Here is a 17,315-nt window from a genome sequence, read left to right as displayed (position 1 = left end):
TTCTGAAGAACAAAATCAGTCATACTGCTTAAAATAAATTTGCTCATGAGCAAAGAGTAATAAGTTTCCTGATTTATTCAATAGAATAAATAAAATAAAATTTAATTTCTACATCACTTGTCTTAAAAAAAGAAAAAAAAATCCTTAGCTCCCGGATTCACTAGACTCACTAGATCCTCTGGTTTCAGAGTAGCAGCCGTGTTAGTCTGTATCCACAAAAAGATCAGGAGTCCTTGTGGCACCTTAGAGACTAACAAATTTATTTGAGCATAAGCTTTCGTGGGCTACAGCCCACTTCATCAGATGCACAGACTGGAACATACAGCAAGAAGATATTTATACATACAGAGAACATGAAAAGGTGGAAGTATCCATACCAACTGTAAGTCTTTTTTTCTCCTGCTGATGATAGCTCAGGGTTTCTCAAACTGGGGGTCAGGACCCCTCAGGGGGTCACAAGGGTATTAAATGGGGAGTTGTGACCTGTAACCTCTACCCCTAACCCCATTTTGCCTCCAGCATTTACAATGGTGTTAAATATATAAAAAGGTGTTTTTAATTTATAATGGGGGTTGCACTCAGAAACTTGCTATGTGAAAGGGGTCACCAGGACAAAAGTTTCAGAACCACTGTGATAGCTCATCTCAATTGATTGGCCTTTTAAAGTTGGTATGGCTACTTCCACCTTTTCATGTTCTCTGTATATATAAATATCTTCTTACTGTATGTTCCAGTCTGTGCATCCGATGAAGTGGGCTTTAGCCCACGAAAGCTTATGCTCAAATAAATTTGTTAGTCTCTAAGGTGCCACAAGTACACTAGATCCTCAGACTCAGTAGATTTCATACTCCCTCCCATCTCCTCTTTACTGCCCAGCACAGAGTGGGAATCAATCAAAGATTTGACTGAACGTACAATTATTTGAATCTTTAAAAACTGCAACTTAATTCTTGAGGATAAGGTCCATCATTCCAGCTGTCAAGGTAAAACAGGTGCATGGGATCCAAACTATGAAAAAGCTCAATAGATCAAAATGAACATGAGAACACTGCATTCCCCGGAGCAGTGGTTCTCAACCGGCTGCGAGCAGGTTTCAGGGGGTCCGCCAAGCAGGGCCAGCATTAGACTCTCTGGGGCCAAGGGCAGAAAACCAAAGCCCCACCTCATGGGGCTGATGCCCAGGGCCTTGAGCCCCACCACATGGGGATGAAGCCAAAACCTGAACAATGTAGCTTCATGGGGGGCCCTGTGACATGGGGACCCAGGCAATTGCCCTGCTTGCTACCCCGTAATGCTGGCCCTGGCTTTTATATGCAGAAAACCAGTTATTGTGGCACAGATGGGCCATGAAGTTTTTACAGCATGTGTGGGGGGCCTCAGAAAGAAAAAGGGTGAGAATCCCTGCTCTGGAGAACAAAGAAATATCAGTGAGCGAGAAACAAGGTGGGTGAGGTAATATCTTGTATTGGACAAACTTCTGTTGGTGAGAGAGAGAAGCTTTCAAGCTCACACAGAGCTCTTCTTTAGGTCTTCTTCACCAAGAGAAGTTGGTCCAATAAAAGATATTACCTCACCTACCTTCTCTCTCCAATAGCCTGGAACCAACACGGCTACTGCTAAGTAAGTGGGCAGCCGTATGTTGTGCTAGCTAAAGTCTCAAAGTGATCTTTATGTGTAAGCCCCAGACTATATGGCAATAATTCATCTTGGCATTGGTTTGGTTTTATAATTTTATTGAACACAAAAGTCTCTTGAGGGCAGGAAAGCCTCTGGCTAGCAAAGAAGGAACCATACTTCCCACCCGAGGTTTATTTTGGTTTGTCCACAATACGATATTTGAAAGATGGATTGTTTCCACAAAACTTTCCATTTCATCTGCAGGCATGAGTAGAGCTGGCCAACATGTTTTCAGTGAATGGTATTTTTAGGAACCCCAAATCTATTCATGAATTTGACTAATAGTCAAAAGAGATAAGAAGGGAGATTTGTTTTAAGTCTAAATGTTTCATTCTGAACATTTAAAATAAGCCATTTCTACTTTTGTTTTGAAATGTCATTTCATTTTCAAATTTGACCAAATAAAAAAGAAGAGAAAAACACTGCAAAATGGCCAAACCAATACAAAAAAGATTGTGTGGGGAGGAACAGGGGGAGTTTTTAGTCAACCAAAATGTTTTGGTCAATTTGAAATTATTATTTTTTATTTGACCCCCCCCACCCCACACCCAAAAAATGATTTCAGATCTAATCAAATCAATTTTCCCCCTCGATTTTTCAGTTTGGCCCCCAGCTAGAAAATCCACTATTTGCTCAGCTGAGCCATGAGTATTGTCGCAGTTTACACGGATCCCGTGTGCCAATCATCACTTTTACATTTCTTGATGACATGGATGTGCAGATTCTCAGGGAGAGAAGAGCTCTTTGGTGTGAACGCTCATTTCCTGCTGCTAACACTGCTGAAAACAAAGTGCCTAATTAAAGGAACCTGCAGCTTCCATTATCTTCAGCTGATATACAGCACCTATGAAAGTCAGGCCCTAGGTGCCTTAAGCTGGGCACCCAATAACTGAAACGCCCCAAATTAGAGGCTGTTGGCTCTTCATGATTTCTGTGCCTTGTTGTGGCACAGGAGGACCCTGATATTTTTTGTTGAATTGAGCCCATGTGGCCACATTTTCATCAGGCTTCCTGAACCTCACCCACAGCTAGGGGTATTTGCATATGTAATTGTCCATATGTGTTTTTCCATATATAATTGTCTATTTTAAATGCACATTTATGATTGTTCTTCCTCTGAATATTTGATCCTGAGTGAACAATGATTTCATACATTTGATCTCTATTTAGTGTGTCAAGAATTAACTCTAACTTCGGACTCTTTTGCTTTTAATAGGCTACTGGAAGCCGACTTGGCTTGTTCACTAAGACTGCCTCTACCCTTCTGTCCGCCATCATTATTGCTTTTGTATATGATTGGCGATTAACTTTGCTTATCCTGGCTTGCATTCCTTTCATTATTGCTGCAAGTGCTATTCGACTGAGCTCTGTGGCTGGTCGTGCGTCAAAAGATCAAAAAGCTTTTGAAGAGGCCGGAAGAGTAAGATCTCCAATATAAACTAAATGGGTATAATGTTATATCGTTTTGAGGACAACATGGTCAGTGATGAGTGTCTACAGAAATTACTCTGAAAATATATTAAATAAAACAGTGATAAAGAGAGACATTCAGTTATAGTGGGATGCTAGCTCCACTCTAGTTAAGGTTGAGGATGACATTTCTTATTGCTTTAAAATCCACACAGTTACTCATATTGCCTTGAAATTCAATGGCAAAACAATTATGTTAACACAAAGTTAAGGTTGCTTGGTGGCAGGTTGTCTCCTTGGTGAACCTTGAGTTGAGCAAAACTCAAACTTCTGAACATCAGGAATTCCCCAATGCTTTCAATAATTCCCCAGTGCTCCCTGTTAACACACATACCTTTACTCTGCCAACCCCACAGTTGCTGAAATGTTCAAGCTCTTCACTTTCTTCTCCAGTCCATTCAATGTCACCCACAGGATTCCAGCTAACAATATGAAAGGACAAGAATGGGTAGGGGAAGGTTGACCATGCTAGCTTCCCTCTAGCCTCTTTCAGCTATGCCTCACTGTGCATGTACTCTTGTCACTTTGAAAATTCAGAAGGTTCCAGATTGTGGTGTACACTTACCAACTCCCCAGAAAGAATATCAGACGTACAATGTGAGAACCGCTTTACAGCCTTGTATAGCTCCCATGCCCTGATGGTAGTCTCAGCTGGGAGGTGATTCCCAGGTCTCATAGACATACCCATGCTAGCTCTGCTTGAGCTAGTGCACTAAAAAGAGCAGTGTAGCCAGGATGCCCAAGCCAGGGGATGGTGGCTTGGGCGAGCCTCACAGGTAGTATGTGCCCAGGGGGTCTGGGTGGGTTTGTACTCATGCGCCTAGCTCAAGCCACTGCTCGTGCCACCCTGGCTATGCACAGTGGGTACATCTATGCAAGCTGGGACTCGCACCTCCCAGCTTAAGGGTAGGGCTACTGTTACATACAGGATACCATCTCAACCTACACTTTCCTTTAGCCATCCTGAAAGCATTAGAATCCTTTCAAATTCCACCTCACAGCTGGCAATATCCTTTGTAATTAAAGCCCCGTGCCCTGTTACTGACATAACCCACACAATTCCACATAGAACTCAGACATACTTCATTCTGCACACCTGCACCTCCTGCCTTTCCACACACACACATAGATCTCCTCATATCTCAGTCACAGCTCTGTCACACATCTCCAAGTCATCCAGAGATCTCGCTAACACACCAAGCAGAGCTAACTACTTCCTCCACTCTTCAATACAACTCCATCTGCCACTGAGCACACTCACTTTGCCTGGAGTGTGCATAGATAATAAATGCTTAGATTGCTCATATGGCAGCTCGCTACTGAAAATACCCTGTGCCCTGCTAATGATATAAGGTACGCAATTCTGCACTTTTCTGTTGCACACAGGATCCTGGAGGTACATAGGTTAATAGATTCATTGACTCTAGGACTAGAAGGGACCTCGAGAGGTCATCGAGTCCAGTCCCCTGCCCTCATGGGAGGACGAAATACTGTCTAGACCATCCCTGATAGACATTTATCTAACCTACTCTTAAATATCTCCAGAGACGGAGATTCCACAACCTCCGTAGGCAATTTATTCCAGTGTTTAACCACCCTGACAGTTAGGAACTTTTTCCTAATGTCCAACCTAAATCTCCCTTGCTGCAGTTTAAGCCCATTGCTTCTTGTTCTATCAATAGAGGCTAAAGTGAACAAGTTTTCTCCCTCCTCCTGATGACACCCTTTTAGATACCTGAAAACTGCTATCATGTCCCCTCTCAGTCTTCTCTTTTCCAAACTAAACAAACCCAATTCTTTCAGCCTTCCTTCGTAGGTCATGTTCTCAAGACCTTTAATCATTCTTGTTGCTCTTCTCTGGACCCTCTCCAATTTCTCCACATCTTTCTTGAAATGCGGTGCCCAGAACTGGACACAATACTCCAGTTGAGGCCTAACCAGCGCAGAGTAGAGCGGAAGAATGACTTCTCGTGTCTTGCTCACAACACACCTGTTAATGCAGCCCAGAATCACGTTTGCTTTTTTTGCAACAGCATCATACTGTTGACTCATATTGAGCTTGTGGTCCACTATAACCTCTAGATCCCTTTCTGCCGTACTCCTTCCTAGACAGTCTCTTCCCATTCTGTATGTGTGAAACTGATTGTTCCTTCCTCAGTGGAGCACTTTACATTTGTCTTTATTAAACTTCATCCAGTTTACCTCAGACCATTTCTCCAATTTGTCCAGATCATTTTGAATTATGACCCTGTCCTCCAAAGCAGTTGCAATCCCTCCCAGTTTGGTATCATCTGCAAACTTAATAAGCGTACTTTCTATGCCAACATCTAAGTCGTTGATGAAGATATTGAACAGAGCCCGTCTCAAAACAGACCCCTGCGGAACCCCACTCGTTAAACTTTTCCAGCAGGATTGGAACCATTAATAACTACTCTCTGAGTACGGTTATCTAGCCAGTTATGCACCCACCTTATAGTAGCCGCATCTAAATTGTATTTGCTTAGTTTATCGATAAGACTATCGTGCGAGACCGTATCAAATGCCTTACTAAAGTCTAGGTATACCACATCCACCGCTTCTCCCTTATCCACAAGACTCGTTATCCTATCAAAGAAAGCTATCAGATTGGTTTGACATTATTTGTTCTTTACAAATCCATGCTGGCTATTCCCTATCACCTTACCACCTTCCAAGTGTTTGCAGATGATTTCCTTAATTACTTGCTCCATTATCTTCCCTGGCACAGAAGTTAAACTAACTGGTCTGTAGTTTCCTGGGTTGTTTTTATTTCCCTTTTTATAGATGGGCACTATATTTGCCCTTTTCCTGTCTTCTGGAATCTCTCCCGTCTCCCAGGGTTTTCTAAAGATAATAGCTAGAGGCTCAGATACCTCCTCTGTTAGCTCCTTGAGTATTCTAGGATGCATTTCATCAGGCCCTGGTGACTTGCAGGCATCTAACTTTTCTAAGTGATTTTTAACTTCTTCTTTTTTTATTTTATCTTCTAAATCTACCCCCTTCCTATTAGCATTCACTATGTTAGGCATTCCTTCAGACTTCTCTGTGAAGACCGAAACAAAGAAGTCATTAAGCAGCTCTGCCATTTCCAAGTTTCCTGTTACTGTTTCTCCCTCCTCACTGAGCAGTGGGCCTACCCTGTCCTTGGGCTTCCTCTTGCTTCTAATGTATTGATAAAAAGTCTTCTTGTTTCCCTTTATTCCCATAGCTAGTTTAAGCTCATTTTGTGCCTTTACCTTTCTAACCTTGCCCCTGCATTCCTGTGTTGTTTGCCTATATTCATCCTTTGTAATCTGACCTGGTTTCCTAAGCTCTGCTTTGCTCTCTCACATACCTCAGAGTGATCCACACATCCTCACATCACCAAGACACTTACCAAGCAGGCCTAGCTACTGTTTCCACTATTTAATGTAGGTACACCTAGAATCCTGACTGCAACTGGAGTATATGTAAATAATTCCCATTCGCTACTGCCAGCTCTATGGAACAGATGGAACATGGGGTGGGCAGCCTTTGGTTTTTTTTTTCTTTCTTTCTTGTCCTGTAATATTGTTAGATGGAATCCTGTGGGTGACAGAGAATGGGCTGTAAAACAAGGTGAAAACCTTGTGCATGTCAGCAGCTGCGGGGTTGGCAAAGCAAAGGTATGTGTGTTAACTGGGCACTGCGGAAAGAGGGCAGAGGTAAGCTTGCATGCACAACCTGACTTGTGCATCTCCTGGTTTTTGGTACTTTGAGTTTTGTTCCACACAGCATTCTGCAGGGGTACGATACCCCCAAGTAACCTTAACTCTGCATTTAACGGCAGTTGTACATACAGTGTTCTACAATTAGCATACTGAGCCAGCTGCACCCCCTGACACACACATTCATCAGCTGTGCCTCACGGGCCCTGCTTCAGCACACCTCCCCCGCCATACCTCTGACCCATTCACTGCATTCCCCCGTTCCCACTACCATACTGAGGCCTCCCTACTACAAGCAGGGAACACATCTCCCTGAAGTTTTCACTCCCTGTATACTGACTTTTCCATTGCTGTCACTTCTTCCCTTCTCTAATCTGACTCCCATGCAGTGCCTGGGATGAAGGACAGCTGTGTTCCAGTGGCATAGTGTTCCTGGTCGTGTTCCAGAATGGCTAGAGGGTGGAGTTTGTAGCAGGCTGGTGGGAGAAATCCCAGATAGGGTTTGTGTTCCAAAACACTGACAATTTTATGTTTGAGAGAAAAATCCTCTGACCCCTTTCCGATAGATGTACCCAATCTCCAAGAACAGTGAGGTGTCAGAGCTTGTAATGGTTTCTGGTCAGCCACGAACCCTCCAATTTCCCCATGAATGTGCATCCAATAGCTTTCCTGTAGTGTTGGGGTGCATTAACAGAGCTGGGACGTGCAACGGGTCAGGTGCATTGGTAGAACTGGGGTATAGGAAGGTTGGGGTACACTGGAAGGGCTGGGGCTGCAGGAAAGTTGGGGTGCATGAGAGGTTGGGGTGCAAAGACAGCTGTGGGATGCAGAGGGTTAGGATGCCAAGACCAAGCTGGGAGTTGGGGTGCAGGAAGGTTGAGGTGCAGGATGGCTTGTTTATTGGCAGAGAGGGCACAGTGGGTTGCGGTGCAGGGCTGGGGTGCACTGGCAGAGCTGGGGGGTCATGTGCCACCATCACCTGAACCTCTTACCTCCCCTACCACCTATTGCTATTTACCCCAATCCCCCTTCCCAGCAGGGTTGCCAATTTTGGTTGAACCTATTCCTGGAGGTTTCATCACATGACACAATCTTTGAAGATTAATCTTTAATTCCTGAAAAACAACGAGGAGTCTGGTGGATTTGTGGATACAGACTAACATGGCTACTCCTCTGATACTTTAATTCCTGGAGACTCCAGGACAATCCTGGAGGTTTGGCAACCCTATTTCCCAGAAACTTTACACATCCAATTTTCCACCCAAATGCTTTGATTGCATTTCTCCCAAAATGAAATCACCTCCTATGACTCTCACATTGTAGCAATCTCCAGCCACTCAGTTCAAAATTCCTTTTGACTTGAGAGTGCGTGTGTGTGTGTAATTAACTTATCTTTAGCAGTGTTAATTGAAGGGTGAGTTCACAGCCATCCAGTGGTTTGTGATTCATCTTCCAGTCCTTAGTATCTACCTATGAACTCTAGCTCTACAGTTCTAGCTCTAAGTTTTTGTTTTTGTTATTTTTTTAAAAACATCCACCACCTAGAAACTTTTTTTAAAAAAATGACTGTTTTAGGGCTTGTATCTCCAGAATGTCTGGCTCAACAGATGTCAAGTTTGGGTCATTAACCCTGCCCTGCCATCTCCTCAGATGCACCACTATAAATTGGTGAACCTTATGGGGGTGCAAGATATGTGTAGTGATCCAAATTTGGGGTTATTTGACCAACGGGTTCATGAGATGCCATTTCCCACCAAATAATCAGCTTTTCTAAAGGTTCGTTCTAGTAATGGTTTTTTTTGCGCACATCTAGAGATCAGACCATGGGTCTGATCCTGGCACAAGGGTCTCACTCACTTGAGGGTTAACCCCAGAGAAAGCATGGCATCCACTAGCCACTTGGGGGAAGCAAGATTCAGAACATTATTAGCAAGAGAGTTTGGCCATCCACTTAGGCTCTTGAGTAAAGGTCAAGGACTCAACAAGTTACATTGAGCACATATGTAAAGCGAACCCCAAAGGATTTGCAGGTAGAATATGGTCAAAGTGGCTGGATAGACTGAAGAGATGTACAGTAAGTGTTTGTTCCTGAACTCCCCCAGCTACTGACAGTTCACGGTGCCCTTTGCTGAAAACCTGGGAAAGCTTGGCTGGCATGTTGCTAAAATCTGTTACTATCAGGCTTTTATTTTGGAGGGGGGTGTAATGTCATCAAAGTATTTTTGTTTAAAAAAAAATAGGCGTGCAAATGCTTGCTGGCAAAAGAGGAGCATTTTATGGGATGGAGGAGTTAGGGGAATGGGGTGAGAGGGGTTTGGGGCTGCACAGAGAAGAGGGGGGATTATGGGGAGGGAGATAAATGGGGACAGGTGGTAGAAGAGTTGGGTTTGGGGAATGGATACTGGGAAGCAGACATGGGGGTTTGTTGCACAGGGTCTGGGGGGAATAGGGGCAGCTCCACATTCTCCCCTTCTGGCCCTTTTGTGTGTGTGCTTGAATCTGGGGGACCCCCTAGCTCTCTAGGGGAGTCTTAGCCCCTCTCCCCACCCCCTGCATGTGAGGTTGAATTTTTTTGGGGGGGGGCACTTGCCTCTCTGGGGGTGTCTGACCCCTGCACCTGACCACCCTCTGTTTGCCAGGCTCTGAAGCTGCCTTCCCCAGCCGCGGGGATCTATCTGCCTTCCATGTCCCCTCTCCTGTCAGCCAGGGTCTGCAGTAGGCATTGCTTACTGGCGACATCTAAGCCCCTCTCCCTACCTCCTCACATGAACTGGAATCTGGGATGCTTTGTCCCTCTAAGCCCTGGTCTACACACAGCCCCGGGGTCGAACTAGGGTACGCGAATTCAGCTACGTGAATAACGTAGCTGAATTCGAACTACCCTAGTTCGAATGACTTACCCGTCCAGACGCCGCGGAAGCGAACTCCGCGGCTCCAAGGTCGACTCCGCCAACTCCTCCTGCCGCGGTGGAGTACCGGAGTCGACCGCGGCGCTTCCGGAGTTCGAACTATCGCGTCTAGATCAGACGCGATAGTTCGAACTCCGAGAAGTCGAACTCGCGACGTCGACCCACGCGGTAAGTATAAACGTACGCTAAGGGAGTCTGACCCCCTCTCTCTACCTCTCCCCATGTGAACTTGGATCAGGGAAGTGCGGGTCCTCTGAGTGGGAAGCTTAGAACAGGCATGCTCAGAGCATGGCCCAAGAACACACTGCTGAGAGAGGGGTGAGGAGCTGAGAATGGGCATGTCAGAAACTCTACAGTCCTGGGGAGGGGGAATGGGAAAACCCACTGGCATGAATGGAGCAGTTCATATGTCTCAGAGCTAGGTGACCAGGTGTCTCAATTTTAGAGAGACTGTCCTGATATTCGGGTCTTTGTCTTATATAGGAGCCTATTACTCCCCACCCCGTCCTGATTTTTCACACTTGCTGTCTGGTCACCCTCCTCAGAGCTAGATTCTGGTTGAATTCAGGCTGGGTGTTCACTTTCAGCTGAGAACATCCCATTGAGATGAATGGGCCACTTCACAGCTCTCTGAGACTATTATGATGCTGATGGATGTGTGGAGCACCTCTGCTCCATTGGCCTTCTAATTGTATACAGCAGTATAACTGAGCACCAAGCTCTGCTCTGGCTAAGGTGGGGAAGCCCCTCCTGTTTAAAGGATGACTACTAAGTATGCTAAAATCTGTGTGTTTACACAGATTGTCTTGAAATTTGCTATGTGTCATGAAAGCGTAGGGTAGGGTGAGTGATCCAAAGAGGGGGTCATTTGAGTATGAGGTTCCCCACAGCCTCGAGGGGAAAAAAATTAAGTTCACAGATTCTAGCAGCTTTGAAGTTCTACGCCCACCCTGAGCAGAAATCTGAAAACGAAATGTAAACTTTTGTTTTGTTTTAATTTGGAGAAATGGACTCTGAGCACAGGCTCTCAAACTGTGTTTGAAAAGAAAATTAATTACAAGGGGTGATTGCAGTGTAAGAGTAAATGGGAAGAAGGGGCTGTTTTGGGTCTAGAGCAAGGGATGGGGGAATAGGTGCTGACTCTGTGGGTGGAAAAAAATTGATGGTTGCTTAGCACCCACTGGCAGCCAGTTCTCTCCCTTCCCCCACAGCGCCTCCCACCCACTGGTGGCCCCACAGATCAACTCCTTCCCCCTCCCTCCCAGTGCTTCCTGCCCACCACAATCTGCTGTTCCGTGGTGTGCAGAAGGTGCTGGGGGGAAAGGGGAAGCAGTGGGGATGAGGTGCGCTTGGGGGAGGGGGAGGAACTGGGCGGGAGGAAGTGGGGTGGGAAGAGGCAGGACGCAGGTGGGACTTTGGGGGAAGGGGTGGAGTGGGGGCGGGGCCTGGAGATGAGCAGGGGGCTTGAGTACCCATGGGGAAAGGAGGAAGCTGGCACATGCAAATTTAAATATTTGAAATCCAGAAAATGAGAAGTTAAGTTGCCCCTGTGGGAGTGCTGGTCAAAGCATGTGGGGGAAGGGCCTGGTTTGGAGAAGGGGTGGACTGGGTGGGCTTGGCACATGGCTGGGGAAGCCTGGCAGAAGCAGGAACAGGAGTCCCCACTGGGGGTGGGTAGTAGGAGTGTGGGGCTCACCCAGTTCCATGTGCCGCTCAGGCTGCATAACCAAGGTAGCATGCAGCCCTCCAGTGAGCTGCTGCCTGGGATATGGGTACTCAGAGCAAGGAGCAACTTCTTACCTTTTAATGCCTTCTATAGTGCCAGCTAATGCTGCTGTACAACAAAATGTACAGGTGGGGGAGGAGTACTTAGGAATCACATAGCAGCCATGTTAGCTTAGCAGAAAGACCACGGTGTGACTTTAGGCAAATAATTTAATGGTTGTGCCCCGGTTTCCCTGAGAATGATACTTAATCGCATTTTTTTATTAAAAGAAAAACACTTGGAGAGCGAAAGATGAAAAGTGCTAGAGATGTGCTAACTACGTAGCGGTAGGAGTAGACTCAAACATAAGAGAATATTTCATATCCGTCTTGTCTCCCCATTTAGATTTCAGTGGAAGCAGTAGAAAATATAAGAACTGTGGCTTCATTAACTAGTGAAGATGCATTCTATGAGAAATATAATGCAAGTTTGAATGGTCCATACAGGTAGGATTTGCTCTCAAACAATTCTGTTTTTTAAAAGCAATGAATACATATTTTCTTAATTTAAAACAACTCAGGATTTATTCATGTTACATTCATTTGCAGACTGAAAATATTAAACACATAAATGATTTGAAAAGATTTTGGCAGAGTAAAATGTATTTACTCAGTTTCTTTAAAATATCTTCTTAGACGCTATTGTGAGTGATGTAATATTTGTGTGAGAGAGAGAATGTAATGACCTGGTTTAAAGTTTGTTTTAACATGAATATGGGATGTTTACTTGCTTCACAAGTAGTGCAGCAGAATGAGTTTCATAGGTCAAGTGGCAAAGACTTTATACTACATAACGTCACCGTGTATTATGACTTGTACTACAAGTAAGGACTTGCAGGTCTTGAAATAAGGTGCATTTCTTTTTCCCCTTTGGCCTTTTCAGTCACATTCGACAAGCTAACCACTGCAGGGGCTAATTTCTAATATCCAAAATGTCCGACATTTTCCTAATCTCCATTTTATTTAAATGAAATGATCTACCATCCATTTTGTTTCTTTCCCCTTAATTATGTTTTAAGTAAAAGCAGGGATTGAAAAATGACAGTCCGCTGCCAATGACAGTTTTATGGCTCAATATTCTATAGACCATCAGTATGAGGGGAAAAAAATCTATATTTAATTGGAGGAATAGGATTATTAGATTTAGCACTTATCTCAAGTCCTGGCAGGTCATTGTATCACAATATTATGAATTATAGAGAAACTATTTTGGAAAGCATTTTTAAAATGTATGAGCACTAGAGATGAGTGAAAATCTGAATTTCTATCCTGTGGGAAATTCTAATATTTCAACCTCTGTTTTGCTCTGAAGTAGGATAAAATGTGAAAATATATCAATTTTTTTTCACAGAAAGAAAAGTTTTTGAAAAATTTCAATGTAGAAACGGCAAATCATTCCATTTTTGCATTTTTTCTCCTATCAAAATATGTTTATATTCTCAAATAATTGAAATATTTAATTTTTCTTTTGTTTAACTGATCTGAAAGTTTTTGTTTTTATCTAGTTCAACATCAAACTGCATATCCCTTTTTTGGAACATTGCATCTCTTGCGGGACGGGCTCCCTGGTTGGACTACATCTCCCATGATGCAGTGTGGTCTCCCCTCTGACTGAGTGGCATAATGCATTATCGGAGTCCCATAGCTATGGGCGCAAAGCAGAAATATTCAGATCAAACCAACCCAGAATAAAATATTTTGTTACTTTTTTCCCAATGGAAAATTTGAAATGTGCAGAAATTGCATTTTCTGTTCAAAAATCATTTTGTCAGAACTAGTACCAGAGACTGTCACAGCAAGGTCTGCACATAATTAGAGTGATTTAGTTTTACCATCCCACACAACAACATTGGTCACCATTTAAAAGTCACCACTGTACAATGGGGTCTGAGTTGCTACTTTTTCCCCTCCTGTACTCGGAGCAGGCAATATCTGCAGTGCTTCAGTTATGCTGTTTTGTAGACATTGACTTTTCCCTGGTGACCACTACATTTATACAAATTGTCCAAAAATCCAAACATTCAAAGATCATAAGAGACTTATCGAAATTATCAATTTGCTTTGTGTCAGCTTGCTTTGGCCATCCATAAACATTTATTCTGGAAACCAGCATTCAAGTGTTAAAATGTTTTGAGTATTAAAGGTAACTTTATCAAAAGTTCCTATCCAACAAAGAAGCTAGTTGGGATGAAGGGATCTCATTTGCCATAAGTTCTCTCCAGCGGCACCTTCATGGAGCTCCTAGCATGCAGCTTTATTAATTATTATTATGTATTATTTGAGTGAGTGAGGTATAGGGTTTGCCTCCCCTAATCCAAAGGTCTGACCTTCTCCCAGCCAGTCTCTGCTCGTGGCATTTCATGACAATTTTTTCCTTTAACATAAATCTTTTCTTTTATCAGGGCCTCTCTAACAAAAGCCCCCCTATATGGACTTACCTATGGAATAGCCTTATGTGCAAACTACTTTCTTGAGGCAGCAATCTTCAGATTTGGGGCATGGCTCATTGCTAATTGTTATACAAACTTTGAAAATGTATTTATGTGAGTACACATCAGTCCAAAGGCAGTGATTTCAACACATGGTTATTGTGTATAGTCTAGTTACTGAGGCAATAGTACTAGAGGTCCAACAGTTTAGAACCTGGTGAGGAGTTCAATTCAGGCAGAAGAGTTATTTCTGGGAGAGGAAGCTTGAGACAGGCGTGTTGGCATGTATGGAGCCTGGCTCAGTTTATTTACTATGGAGAAACTTTTACTGCTGATAGTTCATTGCAGACAACGGGCTTTGTGAAATGCTTCTGTGTGGAGAAATTACATTCCATTAGTCACCCATAAAAATATTGATAGCTGTAAACATCTGTTTCTAATCCTGTGTGTGTAATTACTAAGACAAAGTTCTAAAAATGTCACAATTCTCAGATTTATTGATAGTGTTAGGTCTGTTTGTTTTAAATAAGGAAAACAATATTTGTAATTTCTGAACAATAATAAAAAGTCTCTCTTTAGATGAACTGAAAGATGTTTTGTGTTTGGTTTTCAGAGCCCTTTTTTCAGTTCTATTTGGTGTTTTAAATGTTGGCCTGTCCACTTCTTTGGCACCAGATTTCGGCAAAGCTAAAGTTTCTGCCCAACGAATCTTTCAGCTTTTGGATCGGAAACCATTAATTGACAGCTATAGTGAAGAGGGTACAAAACTGGTAAGGCCATTCAGAAAGTCCTCGAAACTAACAAACCTGCTGGTACTGTATTGTCCTTAATTGTATTAATCTTGTTCAATTGCCTTTTGCAATGTCACAGAAGACAGGACCAGACAAGTAGGGTAAAATTTAACAGCAATAACTAAATAATTTTATATTTGCCCAGTACCATTTAATACCTTTTTGCTTGAGAAATTAACAGAATACTTTTAAGTGCAGTTCTGTTTTGAAAAATGACTGGAAGAATGACATTTCATTCACCAGTTCTGTCCGTTGGGTGTATTGTGAGGCCTTTTCTACACTACCAGGGTAAGTCGACCTAAGTTACTCTACTCCAGCTACGTGAATATTGTAACTGGATTCTATGTAGCTTAGGTTGATTTACCGCTGTGTCTTCACTGTGCTGTGTTGACAGGAGATCCTCTCCCATCGACTTACCTTACTCTTCACGTTCCGGTGGAGTACCAGAGTTGATCAGAGAGCACTCTGCTATCAACACCTGCTGAATTAATTGCAGCAGTATCAATCTTCCTGGTAGGGAAGACAAGCCCAGAGTTATAACTGCTTTCTTTAGCAACACAAGTATGTTTTCACTGCTTTTTACTTCTGTAAACTAGGCAGCTGTGGGGGAGAGTGAGTTAGATTCTGTTCCTTCTTGTGCATCATCAGCAGACTTGTTTGCTAAGTTCCAGTCAGTTTCTTCTGTGTAACAGAGAGTCAAGGTGGGTGAGTTGATATCTTTCACTGGACCAAATTCAGTTGGTGAGAGAGACAAGCTGTCAAGCTTACACAGAGCTCTTCTTCAGTTCTGTATAAGCTCGAAAACTTCACTCTCTCACCAACAGAAGTTGGTCCAATAAAAGATATTAACTCACCCATGTTGACTCTCTAATATCCTAGGACCAGCACGGCTATAACAACACTGCATACAACATTTGAGTAACCTCATTCAAGTCAAAGGGGTTGCACAAGTATTAATGAGGATGTAATTTGGCGTACAGAACCTTTTGTTCCTGGTGATTATACATGAGATGGAAAGAACCCAGCTTGTCTCTCAAAGTCCAGTGTTGACAGTTAGAAACTATCTTTGTATTTGTAAACTGAACACATTTCATATTGTCTCTCAGTGCTTTCCATAAATGCTTTTACAAGCAGAACCAGCTTTTCAGAAACTTGAAATTCTAGCTTTTGGATAGTAGCCTTGATTCAGAAAAGGACTCAGGCACATACTGTAAGCATGCCAGTAACTCATGTGCACAACTTTAAGTCACACATGTGCTTGACTACTTTCCTGAATCAGCTCCACATGCCCAGACTGCTAATGCTCCCGTGGAAATATCTTCTTGCAGAGAAAGACGTTCGTTGAAAGTGAAACCACTCTGGGCCAAATCCTGATGCCAGTGAAGCAGCTGCCTTTGACTTCCGTGAAGCTAAGATTTGGCCCAAAGAATTTAAACCTTGGAAGTCCAGTTCTCTGGGTGCTGTAAGAGCCCATTGTACTGACAGTGCTGGTATTGTGGTCCTGGAGCTGTCCTGTCCCCCAGGCATCAGAGGAGGCTCCCACAGTCTCTCCTAACATCTCCTTCACTCACCCTTGTCTTCAAGTCTTCCTCCTTGCTACCTCTTATACACGGAGGCGGAGCTCCCTTCCTACATGAAAGAGCCAATCAGCTACCCTTTCCCTATTCAAACCTACACTTAAAACATAGTTGTCCTTGAAAACTATGAATAATCCACAAAAGTAAAAATGTTTAACCCAATCTGAGATCTGATATTCACCTTGTACTATGTTCATCCTGTGTACTGTGTGTTGAACTTACACTATTTAGAGAGTGAACTCCCAGGGGCAGGAACTATGTTTTCCACACACAATGATAGTGTCTGGATTATATGCATTGATGACATCAAAGATAGGTATTAGGGTTGTTTACTTACCTAAAGTAATGATAGTCCTTGCGAACCAGGCTGAAAAGGAATGGTATAAATGAGAGAGAGAGATGCAGAAAAGAACCACTCAGTAAGGAGGTCCTGTACACAGAAGATACCAATCCAATTTCACTGCATATTTAAGCAACAATAAATTGACAAAAATGCTCTGGGTTTGAAAATGCCATACCATTTCCAACTGACTTGTCAACGCCTTCATTTAAATGACCATACTGAGTTGTGTTTGATGCTTCTGTACAAGATAGACCGGTCTTCTGTCATACATTTATATTTTCTACTATTTCCAGAGTCAGTTTGATGGCAACATTGAATTCAGGGACATCCATTTTGTATACCCTACAAGACCAGAAGTTCAAGTTTTGCAAGGACTCAATGTGAAGGTTAATAAAGGCCAGACGCTAGCCTTGGTGGGGAGCAGTGGTTGTGGCAAAAGCACATCCATTCAGCTGCTGGAGAGATTTTATGACCCTATGGCAGGACAAGTGGTAAGAAGAGATGTGTGAAGCTGTTAACGCTTAGGGCTTATAAAATTGTTCTTCAAAGTATTTTACAAACATTAAATCATCCGCACAACACCGCTTTGAGGTGGATAAGTGTTGTTACAGGTCCGGGTACTGCAGAGAAGACTTGGGACTTGCTTAAGGT

The 17,315-nt window shown here is 43.3% G+C and overlaps 1 protein-coding gene across 1 annotated transcript in view; it reads left to right on the top strand.

The window, feature by feature from the left end:
- The window catches only part of LOC123363270 (ATP-dependent translocase ABCB1-like), a 56,665-nt gene that overhangs the window by 35,656 nt on the left and 3,694 nt on the right, over window positions 1-17,315 (top strand). The window contains exons 14-17 of the mRNA XM_045004138.1: window positions 2,894-3,097; window positions 11,871-11,971; window positions 14,567-14,723; window positions 16,958-17,155. Of these exons, the coding sequence (XP_044860073.1) occupies window positions 2,894-3,097; window positions 11,871-11,971; window positions 14,567-14,723; window positions 16,958-17,155 (660 nt within the window). The remainder of the gene's footprint in view (window positions 1-2,893; window positions 3,098-11,870; window positions 11,972-14,566; window positions 14,724-16,957; window positions 17,156-17,315) is intronic.

The sequence above is a fragment of the Mauremys mutica genome, chromosome 2 (assembly GCF_020497125.1).
Source record: "Mauremys mutica isolate MM-2020 ecotype Southern chromosome 2, ASM2049712v1, whole genome shotgun sequence".
In the NCBI taxonomy this organism is placed as follows: Eukaryota; Metazoa; Chordata; order Testudines; family Geoemydidae; genus Mauremys; species Mauremys mutica.
The sequence above is the reverse complement of the archived record's forward strand: the minus strand, read 5'-3'. Positions and strand labels throughout refer to the sequence as shown.